Source organism: Apostichopus japonicus, chromosome 19 (genome assembly GCF_037975245.1).
Source record: "Apostichopus japonicus isolate 1M-3 chromosome 19, ASM3797524v1, whole genome shotgun sequence".
Taxonomy (NCBI): Eukaryota; Metazoa; Echinodermata; class Holothuroidea; order Aspidochirotida; family Stichopodidae; genus Apostichopus; species Apostichopus japonicus.
The window spans coordinates 10,645,747-10,670,425 of NC_092579.1; the positions used below are offsets into that span (position 1 = coordinate 10,645,747).

Here is a 24,679-nt window from a genome sequence, read left to right on the forward strand (position 1 = left end):
ATTATAACCCATTGAAATGAAAATGAAAAGTAGTTAGCTTTCACTGACGCAATTAAGGAAGTGAAAGGGAAAGGAATTCTTTGTTTTTAATACAATCATGTCACAGATGGTTATGTTATCTTTAGCTAAATCACATGATAAGTGTCAAAAATACCTTTTCGAACTGTGATTTGGCCAAAAATAAATTCCTTGGATAAACAACTGTTAGATGTTATTCCCAGACGACCAAGATGATTGTTTCAATACCTGACCATGTCAGCATATTTGGGAATTATACAGACCCCAGTTGGCTGATATAATGTTTGGTATACTTTAAATATATAAATAAAAGTTTGCGGTTCACATAAAGTCTTTCAGCCGCATTCTTTGTTGTTGTATAGGAAAAGTTTCCCTGTTCAGCTAATACTATCCCGACACAAGTGAAGACTTCGGAAGGTTGAAAACAACTCTTGATCGCAACAAATTCTTCAGATGCCACTTTTGAGACTCCGTAGATCACTTTGAAGCAGTTTTCAGCTCACAAATTAAGTATATGTGTTAAATAGGCATGCAGGAGCTAAGATACGAAGGGGTGTCTGCACTTACAGTATACAGAAGGCTAAAACAAACTTTACAAGAAACTACAGTCACTAAGACGAAGCAGAGTCTATTTATGTTATTTTGGTTGTGCCCAACACGTCGCCAGTGCAACGATGATTTTTGGTACCGGTACATTAATCATGGCGGGCACATTGTTCTTTATGGGAACACTAGCCTTACAGCCATCAGAGGCATCGGGTAAGCAGAAATATTTGTGTTCATAATATCTTTTTGAGTTATGTACTGTAGTGAACGTGTTGGAACGAGTCTGTATTATGTCGATGTTAACGAGTTTCTACCGATATCATTTCTCTTCTAGTTTCTTCACATGGACGCATCACCAAAAGACAGGCAGTGAATACAAGGTTGGCAACAGTTGGCTCCTCCACCAACATTACATGTTCCTTTAATTCATCTACCAGTGAGTACGTTATAACTTGGCAGAAAGATGGGAACATAATAAAGTTACACGATCCATATGAATCTTTACATGTGTCTGATACCCAGGGCCAACGATTCTACACCATAACACCCCTGAAGCGAACTGCAACGCTGCACATTAAGAATGTTACTTTCAATGATGCTGGTGATTACGTCTGTAAAAGTATTCCCACGGTAGCAGGAAATTCGGAGACATGCCGTTGGGCAATAAACGTTCAAGGTATGTCGCACTGCTTTCATATTTCTAAATTAAACACTTGTAGTCTTGTCAATACATTGACGTAACAGGTGATCCGTACCATTAAATGGTTTCTAAAATATTAGATATAAGGCATACTTTTTATTCAAACCAACTGCATGGCTAACAGAAAAATCTGTTAATGATATTGCTTAAGTTTTCTTATGTTGTTGAGAAGAAGAAAACAAAAATGTGAGAGCATGAAAGTTAAAGGAATAACGAAGGCAGGGATCAAAGACAATTTATATTATTCACTAACCTCAAAACCTTCTAAGAAAATTCATTGTTACGGTATATAAAGCCGTTAACTTAAATATCGAATATTATATAGTTTTGATGTTACTGAATCATATACATTGTCTTTGATCCCTGTCTTCGTTATTCCTTTAAGTAATGCTGTATGCCGAAACAAAATGTATCCATTGTATCATTCTTATCCGGTTGTTATTGCAGGTACAACTACTGTAGTATGGAAACCTCCAAGCCCGTCAACTACATCAATTATTGTAGAACGTTATACTTGTGTCAACATAACGTGTATTTCTGAAGGATATCCACCTGTTAATGTTACATTACAAAAGTATACTGATTACTCAAACAAGCCATGGATAAACACAGACTTAGTTCCACGTATAAAGCAGGAGAGGAACCAAACAACATGGTATTTTGTTTATAACTTGACAAGTGCGACATTTGACAGATTAAGATGTTTCGCTGATAACAGCTTTACCAAGCACACACAAGACCAAGGATTTCTTGTGGAAACAGAAAGTAAGTAATATAAACTTAGAAAACAACTTGGCCTAGGCCTATATGAATCAAGCAGAGTTTCTTAAACCTACATATGAACCTTATTGTAAAACTTAATGCTATTAGAAAAGAACATGTGCTTTAGACGATCTTTGAATCTATCGTTATATATATATATATATATATATATATATATATATATATATATATATATATATATATATATATATATATATATATATATTTATATACATATATATATATATATATATGCAGATATCTCGAATTCAATTTCAGATATCTCGAATTCAATTTCTGATATATCGAATTCAATTTCAGATATCTGAATTAGAATTTCAGATATCTCGAAATCTATTTTAGATATCTCGAATTCAATTTCAGATATCTGAAATAAAATCTTAGATATATCGAATTAAATTTAAGATATATCGAATCTAATTTTAGATATCTGAAATAGAAATTTAGATATCTAAAATAAGAAACAATTTAAGATATCTCAAATTCCCGATTACATGTTAAAATGGCTTTCCATACGGGCGGGCCGGTCGCAGGGGTGTTACTGCTGTGTTATTGTTTTCGGTGAGGGTTATATTTTCAGTTCGTTCGTTTTGGCCGTGATGTTGTAGTTCTGCTGTGCTGATCAAGTAAAATGCACAGCAAAAGCGTAAATGAAAATATGACAACACTATCGTACCACACTATCGTAAGTATTCACTAGAAGTACCACAATCGTATGAAACTTGATTTTTGCACTGGCGGATCCAGGGCCTTTGTTTGGGAGGGGCCAAAGTGGCGTTAGAGTGATATGAAGGAGGGGTCTAAGGGGAGGGGGTGGAAAATTTTCTATTGCTGAATGCCCTCAGATGCAATTTAGTGCGACAAAAGTGTACAATGGTGATGTTAATTTACTTTTAAAAAAAAAAAAAGTGTCCCAGGTGTAATTTCCTAAAATATTTATAAAACAAAGTTGGGATCATCTTTCTTAAGAAATTTTAGTTTACATAGGTTATAAATTTCTTACAACCAGCCTGTAACTGCAAAATGAATGGTGATAAACTGTAAATCCTCATGCTCATCCATTTGAATTTAAACCAGAAAACGAAAAGGTTTAGACTAGTCTACCACTGCTATTCCTCTCGATTTTTTTAATTCCCAATCATATGATTTAGCGGATGTTCAGAAACACTTTTTGGCTCACATTTGGGGGGGGGGGGGGGTGGGCCATGGCCCACGTTGGTCCCCCCTTGGAGTAGTGTATAGACCCACACCGGGGCATAATCAACAAGGGGGACCCCAACCGGGGCATAATCGGTGACCGGAACTAGGGCAAAATGGACAGTGGGGACCCAGACCGGGGCAAAATGGACAGTGGGGACCCCAACCGGGGCATAATCGGTGACCGGAACTAGGGCAAAATGGACAGTGGGGACCCAGACCGGGGCAAAATGGACAGTGGGGACCCCAACCGGGGCATAATCGGTGACCGGAACTAGGGCAAAATGGACAGTGGGGACCCAGACCGGGGCAAAATGGACAGTGGGGACCCCAACCGGGGCATAATGGGCATTGGGGACCCGAACTAGGGCACGGAACTAGGGCAAAATGGCAGTGGGGACCCGAACTAGGGCAAAATGGACATTGGGGACCGGAACTAGGGCAAAATGGACATTGGGGACCCAAACCAGGGTAAAATGGACAGTGGGGACCCAAACTAGGGCATTTCTGGAAAATGAGAACAAAAGCGATGTGTTGTACAGTTTTGTTTTTTATTCGAGTGCACCACAGCATATCTTCACATCAAACAAGAAAATATATTGAACAAAAGGATAAGTCAATAGTGGCTTTAGTGACAATAACAATAGCGACTCGTCCGTTAGGTAGGATATTGATTTCTGTTTGAGGCAAACAATTACTAACCCCTAAGATCATCGTCCGTTAGCTATTTTCGCGCTCAGTACACAATGAAACTCAATGTTCTCTCCTTTGGGGTCTTAACCTTTCCTTTAGGATATATTTTGTCCGGTACAGTAATGTAGCGGGGGACGGATTTTCCCAAAAATTTAGTACACAATTATATACAAACACACTAGCTACATATGAGAAAAACACTGTATTGAATATTGAAAGGTATCCAACATCAGCAAGACACTTTTCTAAACTCGTTAAAGTCAAAATAGATTTACCTAAAAGATTCACTTGATCTGATACTAAAAAACGTTTGCACCGAACAGTTCATGAAACGTCACTTTGTAAATAATAAAATTAAAACAGATAAAAGATGCATCGCTAAACACATTTCATAAAATGTATGTCAACTTAAGAAAACGCTTCATTTAAAATAAATAAACACATAAAATCATGCATGATTATGTTTAGAACAACAACTTGGTAAGCACATGAAATAGTGAACATTGAAATGATCAATCGTTAAAGATATGGATTGATAAAATAATATACATCTTGGTCATTACGGTGAACGTCATCGGTAAACCTTCCAACGATATCCGCCATACGTTGTCCACGGTTGTTATTTCTTTCTTCAGATCGATCGTATAGTCACCCACGTCTCTCTGACAACTTACACATCGTTGTCATCGTCCTCCTCATCATCACTTTCGTATTTGTTCTTCAGTCCATGATGTAATATCTTAGACATTTCCTTATTGAGTTCGAGCAAGTGCATCCAAGTCTCCACAGCATCATACGTGCGTTCACCATCCCCGTCATCGTGATCGTCACCACCATTATCATCACTGCTACTACTGCCAGTACCGTCTGATGTTTCAATCGGCTCATCCGAACTATTTTGTTCATTACTTCCCTCAGTATCCACCAGGTCATCGTCCTCTTCACTGCGGTCATCGGTCGTATCACTTTCACGATGTTTGCATTTCACGCCGACACGACGCGTATTCACATAACGATCTCTATTACCATTCACACTGTCATCCTCGCTTTTAGTTACCATCGCCGCCTTTTGATTACTAGGGTGAATGATGGATTCGTGTCGATGAAGATTGAACTGACGGTTAAATCCTTTATTGCATATTTTACAACGAAATCTCATCTTGAGGGTGTGTACTCTTTTGTGTCATTCGACGCAATGAGAGCTATTAAACAAAAATGTGAATGATATACTTTTTGAATATATCAATATGAGCACATGCTCAATTGCTCATCTAAACGACTCTCTTTTGCTCACGATGTGTTCTTTTGCTCTTTGAGTCACTCCTTTTATGCTCGCGTGCTCATCACATGAACCACATCATGCGTTTTTGTTTTGTTGCTAATTCTAATATGAGCACATGCTCAATTGCTCATCTAAACGACTCTTTTTTTGCTCACGGTGTGCTCTTTTGCTCTTTGAGTCACTCCTTTTGTGTTCGCGTGCTCATCACATGAACCACATCATGCGTTTTTGTTTTGTTGCTAATTCTAATATGAGCACATGCTCAATTGCTCATCTAAACGACTCTTTTTTGCTCACGGTGTGCTCTTCGAGTCACTCATTTTGTGCTCATATTTAAAAAATGATATAATCCACGGTAAAGGTTCCAGTGAAAATAATATCGTATAAATCCACGGAACTTGCTTCGAAGGTCCGACAAAGGGAAGAGAGAAAGTATCCCGGTAAATGAATCCGATTGGTCTATGTGTATCAAGTTTTATGTCGTGTACGTGGCACAGGCAAAAGATCCTCAGGTATGGGACCAATCAAGCCTGCTCGTGCAATGTATCAGCCAAAAACGCATCGACTTGGTTACTTTTCAGCCATGACGCACTTTTCCCCATCAAAATTTGGCACAAAGTGAGACTGTCCTACCTAACCACTGTTTGTATACCCCCAATACTTTATCAAGTTCTAATGGAGCACCTTCCTCCCCGAAGACTATTTGACCTTCTGCCCCCTTTACCCCTCTTTGAAAACGATCGATCGGGACCATTGTCTGCCACCAGCCTAAGATTCCAACACACACAATGAGGCATTATCGATACTTGGGTGAGACTTGGCATGTATAATGTGCACATATACGCAGTGTATATAGTGTATTTGTATAACACTGTGTGAGCTATAGGCACAACGTATGAGACCATCGTAACCCATGTTTGGATCATCCTTATTTTGGATAACTGGCTCACTTCTCGGCCTTTTGGCTAAGATCATATGTAGTATCTGTTCTTTTCGGGAATGGTGATGCACACCTGACGATGATCACACGGTCACAGTCCCGATGCAAGGGGACTGGGGTTAGAAGCGGATCAGTCGTTCAGTAGTTTGGTTTTCGTGCCCAGGTTCTTTCCTGAGCGACTTTTTCTTAAAAAGTATTTTGGATAACTGGCTCTTATTAGCCAGGTAAGTTTTCTTTTCTAACCGCAAAGTTTTGGTTTTCACTCGTTTCCCCGTGAAACATTAGTTTGTCTGTAACTTGCTATTCCCCGGAAAAGTCAACACTAACGAGATTTTTCTTTCCTAGAGTTTTCTCAGTACTACGATAGGGCGAGCATACTTTTTTTGATGTCTAAATAACGATGGTAAAATGGAACTAAGATCACCGTTAGGTCTACAATAAATTTACAGTTTACTTGAGTCGTATGGTAAAATGGACCTCAAAAACACCTTTTTGTGTACAATAAAGACCCTTTGTAGAGTCGGTTAAAAAGTTTAAAAAAAAAAAAGTACTGATCAGCTTAAGTCTGACAAGGTCTTCGATGGTTTCTTCTTCCTCCTTAATGTCCGCATCTACCATGGTGAGTTTCCGGGAAAATTTCTGCCAGTGTCTCTATGAAGACATTGTATTCTTTCCCGTTATCCTCTGCTCCTTCAGGCTCCTTCTCCTCCTCCACATACCGCAAATACCCAACGGTGGAATACAAATGCAGGCCACCGGGTGATTTACAATTTGCGTTGGTGTTTCAAAACGTTGACAATAAAAGACACAATATGCTCGTGCTAGCCATCTTCGAAGCTATTGCTCAAATGACGTAATCACCACAGAGACATCGTCTTATATAGGGTTCCAAATGTTAATAGAGTTTCGTGTGTACGCCACAGTGTAAGTATAGGTAATGGCTAGTTTCAAAAATACCGCCAAATCATGTAAGCACCGCCTCTTTACACATGCGCAGTACTCACTCGTACGATGTACTTATGCAACTGATGATGTCATCCCTAAAATTGATCTAGGACTTGCAACTTTGTTTTATTTTCCCTTAAATATATAAAACTATCTATGCACCGTTTGACGCTATTGTACGTAAAAACATTTGTACCGCTGGCTATATGTTACACAGTGTAAAAACATCAACGAATGTGAATAGTACACGTATTGAACAAACGGATAAGTCAATAGTGACTTTAGTGACAATAACAATAGCGACTCGTCCGTTAGGTAGGATATCGATGTTTGAGGCAAACAATTACTAGCCCCTAAGATGATCGTCCGTTTGCTATATTCGCGCTGTTTATAAGACACGTTACGGTTAAGAATTTCGCGATTATATATTCTTCTATGTTGTAAAGGCTCCGATACTTTAAAACATAGGCCTGTATATATATATATATATATATTTACCCAAATACATAGATCTTTATATAGTCTACGTTATTTTAAACTTAGGATGTAAATTTATTGTAGACCTAACGGTGATCTTAGTTCCATTTTACCATCGTTATTTAGACATCAAAAAAAGTATGCTCGCCCTATCGTAGTACTGAGAAAACTCTAGGAAAGAAAAATCTCGTTAGTGTTGACTTTTCCGGGGAATAGCAAGTTACAGACAAACTAATGTTTCACGGGGAAACGAGTGAAAACCAAAACTTTGCGGTTAGAAAAGAAAACTTACCTGGCTAATAAGAGCCAGTTATCCAAAATACTTTTTAAGAAAAAGTCGCTCAGGAAAGAACCTGGGCACGAAAACCAAACTACTGAACGACTGATCCGCTTCTAACCCCAGTCCCCTTGCATCGGGACTGTGACCGTGTGATCATCGTCAGGTGTGCATCACCATTCCTGAAAAGAACAGATACTACATATGATCTTAGCCAAAAGGCCGAGAAGCGAGCCAGTTATCCAAAATAAGGATGATCCAAACATGGGTTACGATGGTCTCATACGTTGTGCCTATAGCTCACACAGTGTTATACAAATACACTATATACACTGCGTATATGTGCACATTATACATGCCAAGTCTCACCCAAGTATCGATAATGCCTCATTGTGTGTGTTGGAATCTTAGGCTGGTGGCAGACAATGGTCCCGATCGATCGTTTTCAAAGAGGGGTAAAGGGGGCAGAAGGTCAAATAGTCTTCGGGGAGGAAGGTGCTCCATTAGAACTTGATAAAGTATTGGGGGTATACAAACAGTGGTTAGGTAGGACAGTCTCACTTTGTGCCAAATTTTGATGGGGAAAAGTGCGTCATGGCTGAAAAGTAACCAAGTCGATGCGTTTTTGGCTGATACATTGCACGAGCAGGCTTGATTGGTCCCATACCTGAGGATCTTTTGCCTGTGCCACGTACACGACATAAAACTTGATACACATAGACCAATCGGATTCATTTACCGGGATACTTTCTCTCTTCCCTTTGTCGGACCTTCGAAGCAAGTTCCGTGGATTTATACGATATTATTTTCACTGGAACCTTTACCGTGGATTATATCATTTTTTAAATATGAGCACAAAATGAGTGACTCGAAGAGCACACCGTGAGCAAAAAAGAGTCGTTTAGATGAGCAATTGAGCATGTGCTCATATTAGAATTAGCAACAAAACAAAAACGCATGATGTGGTTCATGTGATGAGCACGCGAGCATAAAAGGAGTGACTCAAAGAGCAAAAGAACACATCGTGAGCAAAAGAGAGTCGTTTAGATGAGCAATTGAGCATGTGCTCATATTGATATATTCAAAAAGTATATCATTCACATTTTTGTTTAATAGCTCTCATTGCGTCGAATGACACAAAAGAGTACACACCCTCAAGATGAGATTTCGTTGTAAAATATGCAATAAAGGATTTAACCGTCAGTTCAATCTTCATCGACACGAATCCATCATTCACCCTAGTAATCAAAAGGCGGCGATGGTAACTAAAAGCGAGGATGACAGTGTGAATGGTAATAGAGATCGTTATGTGAATACGCGTCGTGTCGGCGTGAAATGCAAACATCGTGAAAGTGATACGACCGATGACCGCAGTGAAGAGGACGATGACCTGGTGGATACTGAGGGAAGTAATGAACAAAATAGTTCGGATGAGCCGATTGAAACATCAGACGGTACTGGCAGTAGTAGCAGTGATGATAATGGTGGTGACGATCACGATGACGGGGATGGTGAACGCACGTATGATGCTGTGGAGACTTGGATGCACTTGCTCGAACTCAATAAGGAAATGTCTAAGATATTACATCATGGACTGAAGAACAAATACGAAAGTGATGATGAGGAGGACGATGACAACGATGTGTAAGTTGTCAGAGAGACGTGGGTGACTATACGATCGATCTGAAGAAAGAAATAACAACCGTGGACAACGTATGGCGGATATCGTTGGAAGGTTTACCGATGACGTTCACCGTAATGACCAAGATGTATATTATTTTATCAATCCATATCTTTAACGATTGATCATTTCAATGTTCACTATTTCATGTGCTTACCAAGTTGTTGTTCTAAACATAATCATGCATGATTTTATGTGTTTATTTATTTTAAATGAAGCGTTTTCTTAAGTTGACATACATTTTATGAAATGTGTTTAGCGATGCATCTTTTATCTGTTTTAATTTTATTATTTACAAAGTGACGTTTCATGAACTGTTCGGTGCAAACGTTTTTTAGTATCAGATCAAGTGAATCTTTTAGGTAAATCTATTTTGACTTTAACGAGTTTAGAAAAGTGTCTTGCTGATGTTGGATACCTTTCAATATTCAATACAGTGTTTTTCTCATATGTAGCTAGTGTGTTTGTATATAATTGTGTACTAAATTTTTGGGAAAATCCGTCCCCCGCTACATTACTGTACCGGACAAAATATATCCTAAAGGAAAGGTTAAGACCCCAAAGGAGAGAACATTGAGTTTCATTGTGTACTGAGCGCGAAAATAGCTAACGGACGATGATCTTAGGGGTTAGTAATTGTTTGCCTCAAACAGAAATCAATATCCTACCTAACGGACGAGTCGCTATTGTTATTGTCACTAAAGCCACTATTGACTTATCCTTTTGTTCAATATATTTTCTTGTTTGATGTGAAGATATGCTGTGGTGCACTCGAATAAAAAACAAAACTGTACAACACATCGCTTTTGTTCTCATTTTCCAGAAATGCCCTAGTTTGGGTCCCCACTGTCCATTTTGCCCTGGTTTGGGTCCCCAATGTCCATTTTGCCCTAGTTCCGGTCCCCAATGTCCATTTTCCCTAGTTCGGGTCCCCACTGCCATTTTGCCCTAGTTCCGTGCCCTAGTTCGGGTCCCCAATGCCCATTATGCCCCGGTTGGGGTCCCCACTGTCCATTTTGCCCTAGTTCCGGTCACCGATTATGCCCCGGTTGGGGTCCCCACTGTCCATTTTGCCCCGGTCTGGGTCCCCACTGTCCATTTTGCCCTAGTTCCGGTCACCGATTATGCCCCGGTTGGGGTCCCCCTTGTCGATTATGCCCCGGTGTGGGTCTATACACTACTCCTTGGATCTGCCAGTGGATTTTTGTCTATTATATTGTATGTTAGTAGATGTTTATCAATTAAATTCAATACGCTAGCATATTGAAACTTTAACTGCTGTATCGTAAGATGCTAATTGAAATTTATTATTGGCAAAAGCATACATGGACGACTGTGCATTTATAAAGGATCTCGTATGTTCACTGAAGCATATAGCCAATTTCGCAATCGCACGCCTGCAGGCTTGTTTGTATAATTGAAACTATTACTGATCTGATATGTGTTGAAATTGTGGATCAAAACGTCTATTTTGAACAAAAACATCAGGTGACTTACTGAAGGTTCTCTTTTGTGGGTTTGTTTGCTGGTAGACCGTTAAGAAACACGGCTACCAGTCCTTTGAACTTTGACCTATAAACAGTTCATCAACTAAAGTGACTGTACTACGTGGTCTAATAAACAGACCACTAGGTTCGTTTCTCAGATACCACACAAAACGCAATGGAAAAGCATAAGAATTTCATGTACATTACTAACAATGTTTTGATGGCAGTATTACAATTTATAAAACTATGCCTTTACATTAATATTTTGGCCTGTTACAGCCGCACCATCCGACATAACCATAAGTTTAGTATCAAGTGATACATTCCAGAGATTTACTATATTTTCCAAGTGAGGATCGTGAAAACCAGAATAACTATCTAATAAAAATATCACTTGACCATACCAATTTTTTTGGACTATATATGACATATCAAGATTTGTGTTTAAAGTCATTCAAAACATATGTTTGACATGGTTTTTCTGTTCCTCTTGTAGGTCAACCAGGATCTTTCCCGCCCATACAACGATGTGATCTAGATTGTGGAAATGCTGTCTGTAATAATTTCTTCGGTGTGTAGAGGTATGCCAGTGCGATAGTGGATTTGATGGCACCTCTTGTGATAATGGTGAGTCGATGTTTTTTTAACTTGTTTGAATTAACCAAAGATATGGAAAAAAATCTGCAAAAATGTTCAAAAGTGTTTACGTTTGGTTGAATTGGACTGTTGTTTGCGTAGATTATATAGTAATCTGCATTCTTCAGTAAACAAACTGCAGTTCCTATGATCTACTTGCTATAAAGTTCTCAAGTATATGTTAAACTTATTCATTTGAAAATTTTGTCCATCATGTGATTATATAGTCGGTTTGATCTAGCTCCTAGCCATGAGTTGTATTGCAGTTAAATATAGTCATACAGTTCATCAACAGCAAATATATAGAATAATCCATGACATCCACAGATTTTATAAGAAAGAAAAAAAATGGTACCCTAACAATTGTAGCTTTAAAGACATTTAATTATGAAATAGAAAGACACAACTATCTGCAAAATGCATTTACACACTGCGTGTTACGTGTCACGTGTCTGTTACAGTGGCGTCACCAGACTTTTCAGTCTTGGGGGGCACAGGGGGCACCAGCATTTGATGGGGGTGCACTTAGGTTGATACGGATCGCCGTCCTGGGGGGTCTAAGGGGAGGGGTTCACTTCCAGGCGCGGCGGAACGGGAAAATTATTGGGGGGGGGGCTAATGTGTAGAGACTATCTAAGCGGAGCGCCACCATCGGTTGGCGCGGAGCGTACAAGAAAATTTTGGGTTTTTCAAACCCCCAGATGGCCGGAAACGGCACTTCCCGAGTGTTTTATGCTGCGAATACCTAGCCCTAAAATATGGGTCTCAAGCCTGCAATTTCTCAGATTGCACGTAAAAGTCTGTAAGAACATTTTAATTTGTATATTCGATGGTGTTTTAAGAGAGTAGCTATTACTCGTAGTGTACTCGCAAAGACGTTTTTGAGTGTAGTAAGGGGATGTTGGAGAACTGGCTGAAATGAAGCAAGCCATTGGCCTAAGGCGAAGTTGTGTTGCGCTTACCGGTACTCACACTCACTGCTTCCACTTTTCACGGGGCGTGAAGACGCGGTTGGGGTGACAATGTGGTCTATAGCCAGGGGACGTGCCCCAGCATTTACTAAAATTATTACACCTATATAGTATACGTGTGCATCGGACAGATCGACAAGTATGCATTGAAAAATGGGCAGATGCACGTTTCGGAGCCTTGATAAATATTGAGGGGGCTTATCATGCATTTGCCCCCTCAACTTTTTCATTGAGGGGGAGGGCTGAGCCCTCCCAAGCCCCGGTTCCGCCGCCACTGCCCCCTCCCCTTTGGAAAATTTACGCATACGGAGGATGGGCTGGATGCAAAATGCTGCCACATTTGATGCTAAATTCGATCTGAAGATATCTCCAGAAATTGCTATTTTTGAGGTAATGATTTTAACAAGGCGCAGAATTTTGCAGAGGATATGAACCACATGCTGTCGATATTATGCCTAACCCTATCAATAGAACCTACATTTGTTGAATTAATGTGTGCATGACCCCCGACTCCTTTCTTGTCCTTCTCGTTTTCGCCCATTATCTATTAAGATGTAACAGGTTCCAGCATCGTTATTGGCTCCTATCAGGGATCTCACCATGCAATCCAAAGTTTGATCACACATCGAGTATGGCTCAGTATGCAGGTGTGAACATTCGCCATTTGTTCCTACCAGTATCTGACCTCAAATGCCTCTGCAGCCCCTATACAACAGGGTTAATATATGGGTCCACAAATATAGGCAAGTATGGTGCCTGCGGACCCTCACGTTCTCACATTTCGTCAGCTCCTAACCTGTCAACCTAAGACCAAGGCAACATATTGCAGTACCCTCCCTTCTCACAGTCATGTAGCTCGCGAAGCGGACGTGTATATCCGCTGGTATGGCGTGAGCACTGACAGATTCAATGTAAATATCGACACCTGTTGTGATGGCGCGGGTTACGACTTCGATACCCGACGTTCAAGGAAAAACTTTTTCATATTTTCGCAGCTCATTTTAAGAAAATACGAATTACTGTGCTTCTTTGTCCTTATGAAAAACCAACTCAGATGATGGGAGTTGAATATAACAAAATATACATATATTTTTTTACCAACCCAAATCTCAGATGGGGGGGGGCACTCGGGGGGGGGGGCACTAGGTTTTCCAGGGGGCACGTGCCCCCTGGCCCCCCTTGGCGACGCCACTGGTCTGTTACGTTTCTGTCACATGCTGCTCGCAGACGTCTTACCACCAACCATTATCTGTCCTGATGACGTAACAATCCTAACGGACACAGGTTATAACTATACATATATCGATTTTGCGCCATTACGTATGTATGATAATGATGGATCTCGACCAAATGTCTCTTCAATACCCGAGAGGAGGTCAAGATTTTACTTCGGTAACAACACAGTAAGGATGATCGCTACTGACAAGGCTGGGAATCAAGAAACTTGCGATTTTACAATCACTGTGATAGGTTGGTTCATTTATTCAGCGATCCTATTTCAATATTATATTTCAATTCTGAGAGCACTGGTTTACAAGGTAGCTGTTAGCGTATTTTATTAGCCATTCTGATGAAGACCGTTCACTTATCACGTAACCTACAATGTGAATGAAAATGTCGTTTGGTACAATTAAGGTACTCGAAACTTCATCTATGCAATACTATATGATGCGTAAATGTGTTTATAATGATAATGTATAGAATCATATGATTGTGTAAATACACAACAGAATATAATACTTATAATAGGGTATTTTCAAAGCATTTGAAGTTCAAGGAATTAGCAACAAAAACAATACAGGCTTGAAAATTACAACAATCGTCCACATAGATGAAAGCAACCGTAACTAAACACAGACTGTACTCTTTTATAAATGTGTTTGTTACATTATCGGTACAGACAAAGAAGGACGAAAATGTCAATTGAACTTACAAACGTTAATTGTGTACAATTATTGCAGCGTGATTATACTTCTTGTCAGCTGGTTTTACTAAAGGCCACATCAATCCTTTGAAGTTGCGATTATAAAGGATTTTATATGCTGTAGCATAACACGACGTTTAGTATACAACCACATTACTCTGTGTAACATAAGGGAATGACAAGAACTGTTTCTTCTCTTGCCGCGCCCTTCTTACAGATGAAGAGTCTCCTTCCCTCGTTAGTCCTAACGACCTTATCTATATTCTTGACAACCACGAGAGGTACACGGTTGCAGTTTGGTATTACATCAGTGACTGACAATGTGGATGAAAACATTATTGTTACTGCTACTCTAAGAAGTGGATCACATATGTACGCAGGAACGAACGAAGTGTCGATGAATGCAGTCGATCATTCTGGTAACCGTGGATCCTGTAATTTTAGAGTCTTTATTGTTGGTAAGTTTATTGTTTATTGATAATGTGATTCCAATATAATACGGTGTCGATCACCATATGAAGGTGTTTTTGCACACTCCAATGTTCCAATGTTGATGAGGGTGGAGACGAGGATGATAATGCGGATCAGGTTAATTTCGTCTGTTTATGACTACACTACATATAGCAGGCCTCATTTTAAGACGTTGGCTTTATACCTTGTTTACCCTCATCTGCTTCGTTGATGTCTTATCATTTCAATTTGAAATAAGGCTATACTTATTGGACGTATGATTGTTAGTGCAATGTCTATTAATAAATTCTCAATTTTGACAGCTCTCCCATTTTTCTGTGATAATGGTACACGTATAGAAGAATCTGCTGTCTGCAACACAATTTGCGATTGCCAGAATGGAGCAGATGAACTTGATTGTGGTAAATATGCTTTAATAAAATGTCTTATACGTTAAGCTTTTACACTGGTACTCCTTGAAGTCTTGTAAGCAATTGTGTGCAAAAGTTACTAATTCATGAAATCTATCACACACCCGATTGATAGTCAACGCAAACAGTATCTTCTTTCAATAACTAGTATGTTGTTAGGTATACACTAGATTAATGTCAGTAATTATTTATGAAAATATGTTGGATATGACATTGCAAGATTCAATTGTTTCAACTTATTTATCATGTTGGAAGATTTCATGGTATCTACGAAAACAGCATATAGCTTAATCCCAATAGCCGGTCACGCATGCTACACATCACTTATCATATTAGAACTCCTCGACTTTACACTATTACTTATTGTAAGAAAAAGGGCTACATGAAATTGATATATATATATATATATATATATATATATATATATATATATATATATACATATATATATATATGTGACCTACACAAATTTCTACATTCAAGGTGACTTGAGAATGTATGTGCGTATGGGATTCCGTTTTGATTATATGTGTGTATGTCATGAATTGCATCATGGACGCAGTTATGTTACTAACACAAAGCAACACACAAAAGTATAGTCTTATTTCTTGAGTATAAGTTTGAATATTAACTATACTATGTAACACTAATGTATAGATGACTTTATACGATATAACTTAAGAGATAAACGCTCCATGTTTTATTAGTTCCCTTCCCCAATTCTTCACACAAATTTAACGAACAAGTCAATGTATGAATTATTTCACACAAACTGCAGCCATTGCAATAAAGTAACAAATTCAATGTCCTTTTCCAAGTTCTCATTAGTTATTAATGAATTCAGCAATCAGTGTGGCAGAACCACAGACGATTTAATCTAATCTTCTTCAACCACAACATTACTTAGTGTAATGACCGAAACACAGGTTCATGTTGCTATGCGGTGTATTTGTACGGTTAACAAACAACAAGTAAGAAATAAAAACCATGCAAAGACAAAACAAAAGGATCATAAATACAAGATTAAGGTAATTACTTATCATGGATAATTAATGTAAATCAAATGTAAAATGAGAACCAATATATGAGTGACGAGGAGTCATAAACATTGAGTATTGTTCTTACTTGATTAAATATTGTCTCATTATTCTCAGATGTTGGTCATAGCGAAGCACTAAATGAATCCAACAATCTCAATTACTTCAACAAAAAGAATGAAAACAAATCACTTTAAGAAATAAAAAGAATAATATATCAGGTGACATGTCATGTGACCAACTTCATTTAAACAATTGGGTTGCTAAGGAGATTATGGAACTCTCAGGTCTGATATTACATTTTAATACTAATTTACACCTTCACCCATCTCCAGGAAACATGGTTATTACAAAGTTTGATCATCCATCACTGATTATGATAATGACGAAAGGGATAAGTATAAGCTTAATAGTATACAACTTAGCAAACACATAACGGTCGACGTAGTGCACATTGTTACAAAGATATAACTTCAAGGCCAAGGCCCCACAACACACGTGCGTTAGGATAGCACGGTGGTGAATGGCGATCCACCGTGACAGGCAAGTTACTTAAGTTACTTAATTGACAGCAATTTCGAAATCAAATACACTCTTCATCACTCTGCAATTAAATCCTATCACACAATCATGAATTAAAGCTTACCCTGAATATCAAATGATCTTGTTAAGCACAAGAATGGCTCTGTAAAAACGGTATAGAAGACCATTCGCAAAAAGTAGTAATAGTAGTGACAATTGTCATAAAAAAAGTAGTGAAGTAAAACAGATGGCGCTCGTCACCTTTTGCCAAGTCCATCGATAAGGGTTACCACTGTTACATAAGGTTTACTTAATCTGCTGTTAATGGAACTGACTCTCCTTTGTTTTAACGCAACTTCATTACGTATGATGGTGTTGTATGTCATATCTCATTTTAGCAATAAGTCACTCAGCCAATGGTTTTATTTCTGTAACATTTACAATAGTTCCTCAAATTATCGATGGAAGTACAATTGAACATCCATTGCAGTACAATGCAACGTGGCTGTTCCAAGGACCAGAGGAACTTGGTGTCCACATTGTCTTCAATTCAAGCATTCCGAAGGGTATTGCTCTCAACTTTGGAGAAGGGAATGTGTCTGGACGGAATTATTACAGCACCGGCGACCATTTTGATGAAGTTGATATACATCTCCCCTCAAATTTGATCTGGATTAATTTCACGAGTTCTGATAACGTGGAAGGTTCTTCTTACTTGTTTGTCGAAACTTCAACAATTACATGTAAGTATTTGTAGGGATTAGCAAAACCGTGCTGTGCATTAATGGGTATGGAGCAGTACGACAAATAAAAGATCAGTACAGTAATGAGTACTGTACGCACGTTAAATCGTCCCGTTTTAGGAATTGCCGAGATCCATATCATCTCCATTCGTCCTTAGTTGTTTGATTCTGTGTCGTTTTCTAATCGTCTAGTATACTTACGATAAATAACATGAACAGCGTGACTATAACCATTATCAAGTTCTCTAATTAAGTAATTGTTCTCTCTTAGTTCCAATTCATATTCAAGAAGGGTCTACGTTGATCAATGCAACTGAAAATATAAATTACATCTTCCAGATGATAATTGCATTGAGGGTACATTTTTGACGGACTACAACTATGACGCTCTTCTTGCAACAAGATCAGAGGAAGGAGGACCTTGGATTCCACTAAGTTTGACCATCCGCATTTTTGTATCCTACCAATGCAATATGGATCCTTCATTTTCGAGGCGTCTTATTGCATATATCTGCCCATGATTTTCAAGGTAAAGGCACTTTTGCCAACAAAATAACAGATACTTTTCCAGGCACATTTGAATTAATATTTCTGAATAGTTTTCTCTGTGTTTCTATGGGTATCTAGTTTACAAGGCCCATTTTTTGTAATCAGTCTGGAAAAGAGAATGAATCTTGCTATAAATCTGTAGTAACAAACTGTACCTGAATACCAAGTTGTCAGTGGCGGCGCCAAGGGGGGGGGGGCTTGGGGGGGGGGGCTTTAGCCCCCCACTGAAGTAGCCTTCCAATAGCCCCCCCCAACTGAAATAGGCACAAAAAAAAAACCTCATTGAAACAATATAGCCTACCCAAATTTTGTCAGCCATAACGCAGTGTTACAATGGTCAATGGAAATTTTGATGAATTTTGTTCTCATACGGCATGTTCTCATGTCGTGTGCCTTTCACAAACAGCGTGTATACCGACTAAAACAGGAGTTGTGTCAGAGAGCGCGATATAATAATTGAGAAAGGAATTGGATCTTTCACAGCAGGTAATATTTTAGTGATACGAAAACTGTGAATTGGTATCTTCCATTCTAATTTGACTAAAGTTACTCACAAAAAATGCATATGTTTGGAGAAATTTTCATGTGAAAAAAGCCTCGCTAAATGCCACCATTTTGCATGTAGGCCTTTCCAGGATTGGGAAAAATTTCAAAAGGGGCACCCCCTCCCCTTATACCCCTCCCCCAGGACGGCGATCACTCAATCCTTTAAGCCACCCAAAAAATTGGCTCAGCCCCCCCCCCTTAGCCTCCCCAACTAAAAATTCCTGGCGCCGCCACTGCAAGTTGTTTAATTTTGTAAGCCCAGTGATTCTCCAGTTCCTTTACTTTTTTCTCGTGATGATAATTGTACATCCAAATGTGGGTGGAGCAATTGCAAATTACAGATTTGTCACGCTGTAAAAGTAGTTAGACGCTGAAGAGGACACTTCTTATTTATACAAGAACGAAGAGTTGATTTCATAGTCAAGGTTTAACACCCTGACACTATTATATATTAACTGATTAATATATTTGAATTGATTCCTAAAGAGTTGGCTACAAGTCAATTAAACATATAAGATAAAAACAGATTGGATATATTCATTGTTAATATATAGTTAACTTTAATAATATGCGTATCGATGGCTGATTCTTTCCTTGACATATATATTGTAACAAGCTGGAAGTATTATTTGCTTTAAAGTACGCCTATAACATGCAACGGATAGAATGTGTGTCTGATATAAGCGAAAGTTGTTATTATCAGCAGGCAAAGAAATACCTATACATGATTCCCCTTGAAAAAGAGGTTAAATTGAAGTACATAATTTGCATTTAAATATATATTTTGCTTTTTCATTTGTTTAAATTACACGTAGTCGTCCGTGTGGACGATGACGAAGGTACAGAACTCACACTGAGTCCGATTCTGGTAATGGCTGTTACGAGCAAGCATGGGTGGTTCAGCTGCCAGAGCACTCTCAGTACGTAATTAAGGTATCTAACAATAACGCATCAGCGATTGTAGTATTTTTCGAGGGGATTTACCCATATGTTATTCCGTTGGGTTACATTGTGTCTGATTCTCAACCAAGCACCGGAGGATTTGTTACACACGTGACGAACACAACAATTACGGTTGTTGCCTTCTCAAACCATTGGTGCCACTACGGTGAAAACATAAGGTCTTTTATAAATATACAAGTGGAAATGAAACATGAAAACTTAGATGGTAAGTACCTATTATTAAACGTTACTTTTACTCTCTCCATCATGGTTATAATCATGATAATATATATATATATATATATATATATATATATATGTATGTCCTGTTTTGGTGAAGTTTATTTGTAAGCGTTATTGCTCCATGTGTGAATTCATTTGGTGAAACACTGAATAGAAAGGTGACCTTTTATATGTGCTTTAGACTTATATATAAAGTACTGAAATACGGCATCCAAGAAAATTCTCAGTTTCGCAACGTGTTGAGAGTGATGGGTGCCTCATTTTGTGAGAGTTAATTGAATATACCTACTGTGTGACTGACACGAATGAACATTAGCATTTAAAACTTAACTTACACTGAATAGATTCAGTGTACTCCTTTTTGAACTTCTTGATGCATTTTTTCACATTATACTTTTTTTTTTCTTTGCAGTACCTCTTGGACAAGACGATATCGTCTCCATGTCATCAGCCCAGGTATGCTACACAGACAATCTTTTGGCAAATAGAAGAGTATTTTCTTCACAGAAAGAGCTCTTTGTGGAATCAGATCGCATTTTCTCAAGTTGTGCCCTACTTTCCGTTGGTGATCCATTGATAGTGCATGAACTAACTAAAAACCAGTTCGTAATGGGTTCAGTGCTTCTCCATCGGTCCAGAAGCTGTATTGGTGTACTCCAAACTGATGGTCCTTACGGATTTGATGATTGTCCGTACAACATGAAGGTACATTCGGCAGTACCTTCTGGTAAGTTAGCTTGCTTAAAACCTGAATATAAGCGTAAAAAGATGATATGGAACATTTTGAATCAGTTTTTCAGCGTTTGGTAACTTTAAAATTGAAATTTTTGTTTGCTAGTGAAGTAACTTAAGACAATTTTGTGAACATGAATAAAGCATCATGGAATTGTTGGCCAACCACGTAAAACATTAAGCGAGTAATATGGGACATTGCATGTGTGACTTGACAAAATAATTTTGATTTAAATTGATATTTGAAATACTACGTTCGTGCATTCGAGACTTGATGCCTTGATGTCTTCTGTAATAATTTCATATATTTGGACTGATATGAGATACAATGCATTGGAATGAAGCAAATAGAACGTTTGGTCACTACCGCCTGTATTAACCATGAAATTGTTCTTTGCTGTGACTACAGAATAAGGTCAACACGAGCTCATCTATATTATCCAATCATCAAATGGCTACATTCTTGAAGTATGGCAAACTTGTTGTGTTATGAGAAAAATAAGTACTTCCCTGAGAGAAATGATGCACACAAAACTTGAACCATCTTTACCAAGAAAATATTTGTACAATGAGTACATATCATTATAAATAGTACCAGAGAAACATTTCCTTCACTCAATGTTTTTTTTTTTCCTGACAAATATTGATACGTCTTAATGTGGACATTGCATTCAGTGTATGCTCAATACATGAAAATTCTATACTGATGCTGAATTGACAAGTTACGATTACGATATGATCAAAAAGGACGCAAGTCTATTTTGAGACGAAGAGACATTCGAAATAGGGTTTCGTGTTGAGAATAATCGCATTGGGCATTGATCTAGGAATGACGTATGAAGGGTCGTTGCTCATCATTTTATTGGGCCATTAATAAAATAAAATGAATTCTACTAAACTATAGTTTGCTTGAATTAATATTTTTTTATATCATTTATCTAATTAGGGTATATATGGTCTGCCCCTGTCCCAACACTGTCGTAAAAGATAGTTTGTGACTCTAAATGGGACTGTGCTGGTAGTGAAGACGAGTTCGATTGTAGTAAGGATGATTCCTATCTGCTTATATATGATTTAATTACACGATCGACTGTGACATATGTATGCGAATATATTTACCAAGTTAATAATAGGGACAGAAAGTTCAAATGTAGTGCTAGATTACAGCTATACCAGTAAATGGTGTTGCGATATATACACTATTGTGATTTGCGTGGATATGTTCATAGTTATGTGTTCAAAGCAACCGATTTTTTTCTAAACTTAATAAGGGCAAATGTGCCAAGAAAATGATAGGTATTTCCAGAATGAATGGATTTCAAAATAGATATGTAAGGGATTTGCTTACATACATACATTCATATTCTCCCCTCTGTTCGGAATCGGTTTCCTTGGTTTTCTTTTGAGGATTTTGTGTGTTTCAATTCCTTTAGAGTTTATAAACCACCCAAGAAGTATAACTAAGTAATGACAATTCATCACCACACTTTACAGGTTTGTAAATGTATGAAAGAACTTATCGATGACCTATCTAGTAATAAAGAAATTTCAGGTCGTTTGAAGATACAAATACGGTTTAACCCCCCAAACCCCATCTACGAGCACACTACAAACTCACAATCGATTTGCAGATGTAATAGACAACTTCATTAATGGTTGCACATTAACCATAATACGATAATTAATTCTCTTTGTCTATTCACAGAACCAAAGTTGGTATTAGAAATGACGAGGATGGTTTTGAAGCAGCTCTCTGTTTGAAATGAAATTGAAGGTTAGCCGCTTACAATCACTGTTCATTATATCTAGCATCTACTACAGGTATGTTGAGACGCAATCATTACAAGACCAAGTTAAGTGTGCATAATCACGACCACATCAATTTAGTTACAAGTACTCAAATATTCAGAGTTAACGGCTATCAGTAAACCATCAATCAAGCAGTTCCATTGTTTATCTTGATTCCTCAGAAACAATAATGTTTGAAAAGGAAACAGTCCCTTTATATTGCAATACAAGAGTTCTGTATGCCTACATTTAGGATTTTTGCGTTCCAATATATATATATATATATATATATATATATATATATATATATATATATATATATATATATATATTGTAAATAAAACAAAATCAATTCGTGTTCATTTTGCAGTATCACACATTACATATCGCAGTGCAATAATCTTTCAAAACACAAATTTGGTTGACGAAACTTCAGTTGTTAAAATTAACACTACAAATCGAGAATGCTCTCTTTCACCCAAATTTACGAGAATCGCATGTAGTTGGTATTCTGACCTCTCGAATCGACTGTTAATACGTAACTGTAACGTCACTGCCAACGTTGAGTTCAAATGGATAGGCTGCGTCAACGAATTAAAGGTTACAGTACCACAACAGACGAAATGCAGACAACACACGAGAAATAACGTTTCTCATTTTTTTTTTTATTAATCTCCTTTGCTGATTTCTCAATGATTCATTGTACAACCGATTAGGATCAGTCACAAATCAACGCTTAAAGCTGACTATTTACAATGCGCGCCAGCAGTGGCTCTTCCTATGCATCCTATCGTTGCCTTGGAACTTTCTTTATGACCGCCCTAGCATGCGCTAAATAGTTAGGGCCCGTGTGAAGTAAGCACACGCATTGCCATAGGCCTACTTTCTTAAAACAATGCGCACTGCTGAGATAATAAGTTAGGCGCTATAAACGTACTCTTCCCGTATAAACAAAATGTAGGAAACCACAATTAATCTACGACTGTTGGGGTAAAGGGCCGACGTTTACATTATACCTTCAGATCGTCCAGGTTCCCCTGTGTTCGTATACTTTTAACATATGTGCCAACAATACACCGATAGCTAGTACTACCGACACTCAGCAACGTCTCCACGAAAAGGGCATAAACGTTTACAGTTACCCAATAGGGAACCCTTCACTCGTATATGTGTAACATATGTGCCAACAACATAACAATGGTTGACATTCTGTTCACTACTTTTTGTAAAAAGAAAAACATTGACGCAGTGACACTTTATCCATGGTCAGTCGTATGCATACAAAGTCATAGTGCTAACAATACTTTGGTGTCTAGCAGTTAGTTCACAATCACCTCAGCGCAAGGACAGCATCAACGCGTACGATAATTCCATCGGTAGTCCTTCTCCATGTGTGTACTTACGTAACATATGCGCTAACGATATTTCATTGGCGATATCCTCTCACCAGTTCGTCTATCACAGCAATAATAAGCCCCGATCAACTGCGTCCGTCTGTTGTGAATGAAATTATTAGAAAATACAGGATCCATCCATGATATGATTAAAGTATGTTGAGATCAGTCATGAAATACGAAAAGTTTATATAATGAAATAAAGGAATGCGGTTCCAATAAAATAAATCTATAGCTGTCGGATAGTAACGATTCCCAACTCGATGAGAGTTATCCGATCGACAATACTAAGGCGATTAATGTAGGCGATTAGCCTAACGCAGTTGGTGGCTCGTCGTGTTGAGCGGTCGAAGTCGAAAGTCGAAGTGGTGTAAGTTCGAACTAGCGATACTACAAAGGTAATCGAGGGCGCCAACAATCGACGGAAACAGTTTAGTTGTGTTAAATTATGCCGCTTCATAAGCCCCTCGAAGATCACTGACCGAGATCACTGAAAAAGAAAGAAAAGGGCAGTGATCGATAACACAAAATGAATAGAAAACAAATAAAGAAAGTCCCTTATCTATTACTGTTTTTACGACGCTTAAGCAACCACAAATGTGAGAGGGCTTATGGATTACAACTTACTCGTCAGGTGGCTTCCAATTCAACATTGTAACTCTAATTTCGGAATCTTTTCAATTTGAAAGTCATTTCAGATTGGAAAACCGTAGATTGCTCTTGGATGAAAAACCCACCTTACTAT

The 24,679-nt window shown here is 38.2% G+C and overlaps 1 protein-coding gene and 2 pseudogenes across 2 annotated transcripts; 2 read left to right on the forward strand and 1 right to left on the reverse strand.

Annotated features, from left to right (window-relative positions):
* The first annotated feature begins 169 nt into the window (after window positions 1-169).
* LOC139959662 (uncharacterized) lies at window positions 170-24,671 on the forward strand. Of its 2 annotated transcripts, XM_071957460.1 has the most exons (6): window positions 170-777; window positions 899-1,240; window positions 1,712-2,029; window positions 11,523-11,653; window positions 13,861-14,103; window positions 14,775-15,009. In XM_071957460.1, exons 1-4 carry the CDS (start codon window positions 693-695, stop codon window positions 11,603-11,605), a joined length of 828 nt encoding a protein of 275 aa, XP_071813561.1. In that variant the 5' UTR covers window positions 170-692; the 3' UTR covers window positions 11,606-11,653; window positions 13,861-14,103; window positions 14,775-15,009. The 2 variants fall into 2 exon arrangements, 1 of the variants encoding a protein (XP_071813561.1); XR_011790196.1 differs by lacking the exons at window positions 11,523-11,653; window positions 13,861-14,103; window positions 14,775-15,009 and adding an exon at window positions 24,624-24,671 and having other exon boundaries at window positions 177-777.
* LOC139960727 (U2 spliceosomal RNA) lies at window positions 6,165-6,259 on the forward strand (annotated as a pseudogene).
* LOC139960749 (U2 spliceosomal RNA) lies at window positions 7,865-8,092 on the reverse strand (annotated as a pseudogene).
* Window positions 24,672-24,679: the final 8 nt, after the last annotated feature.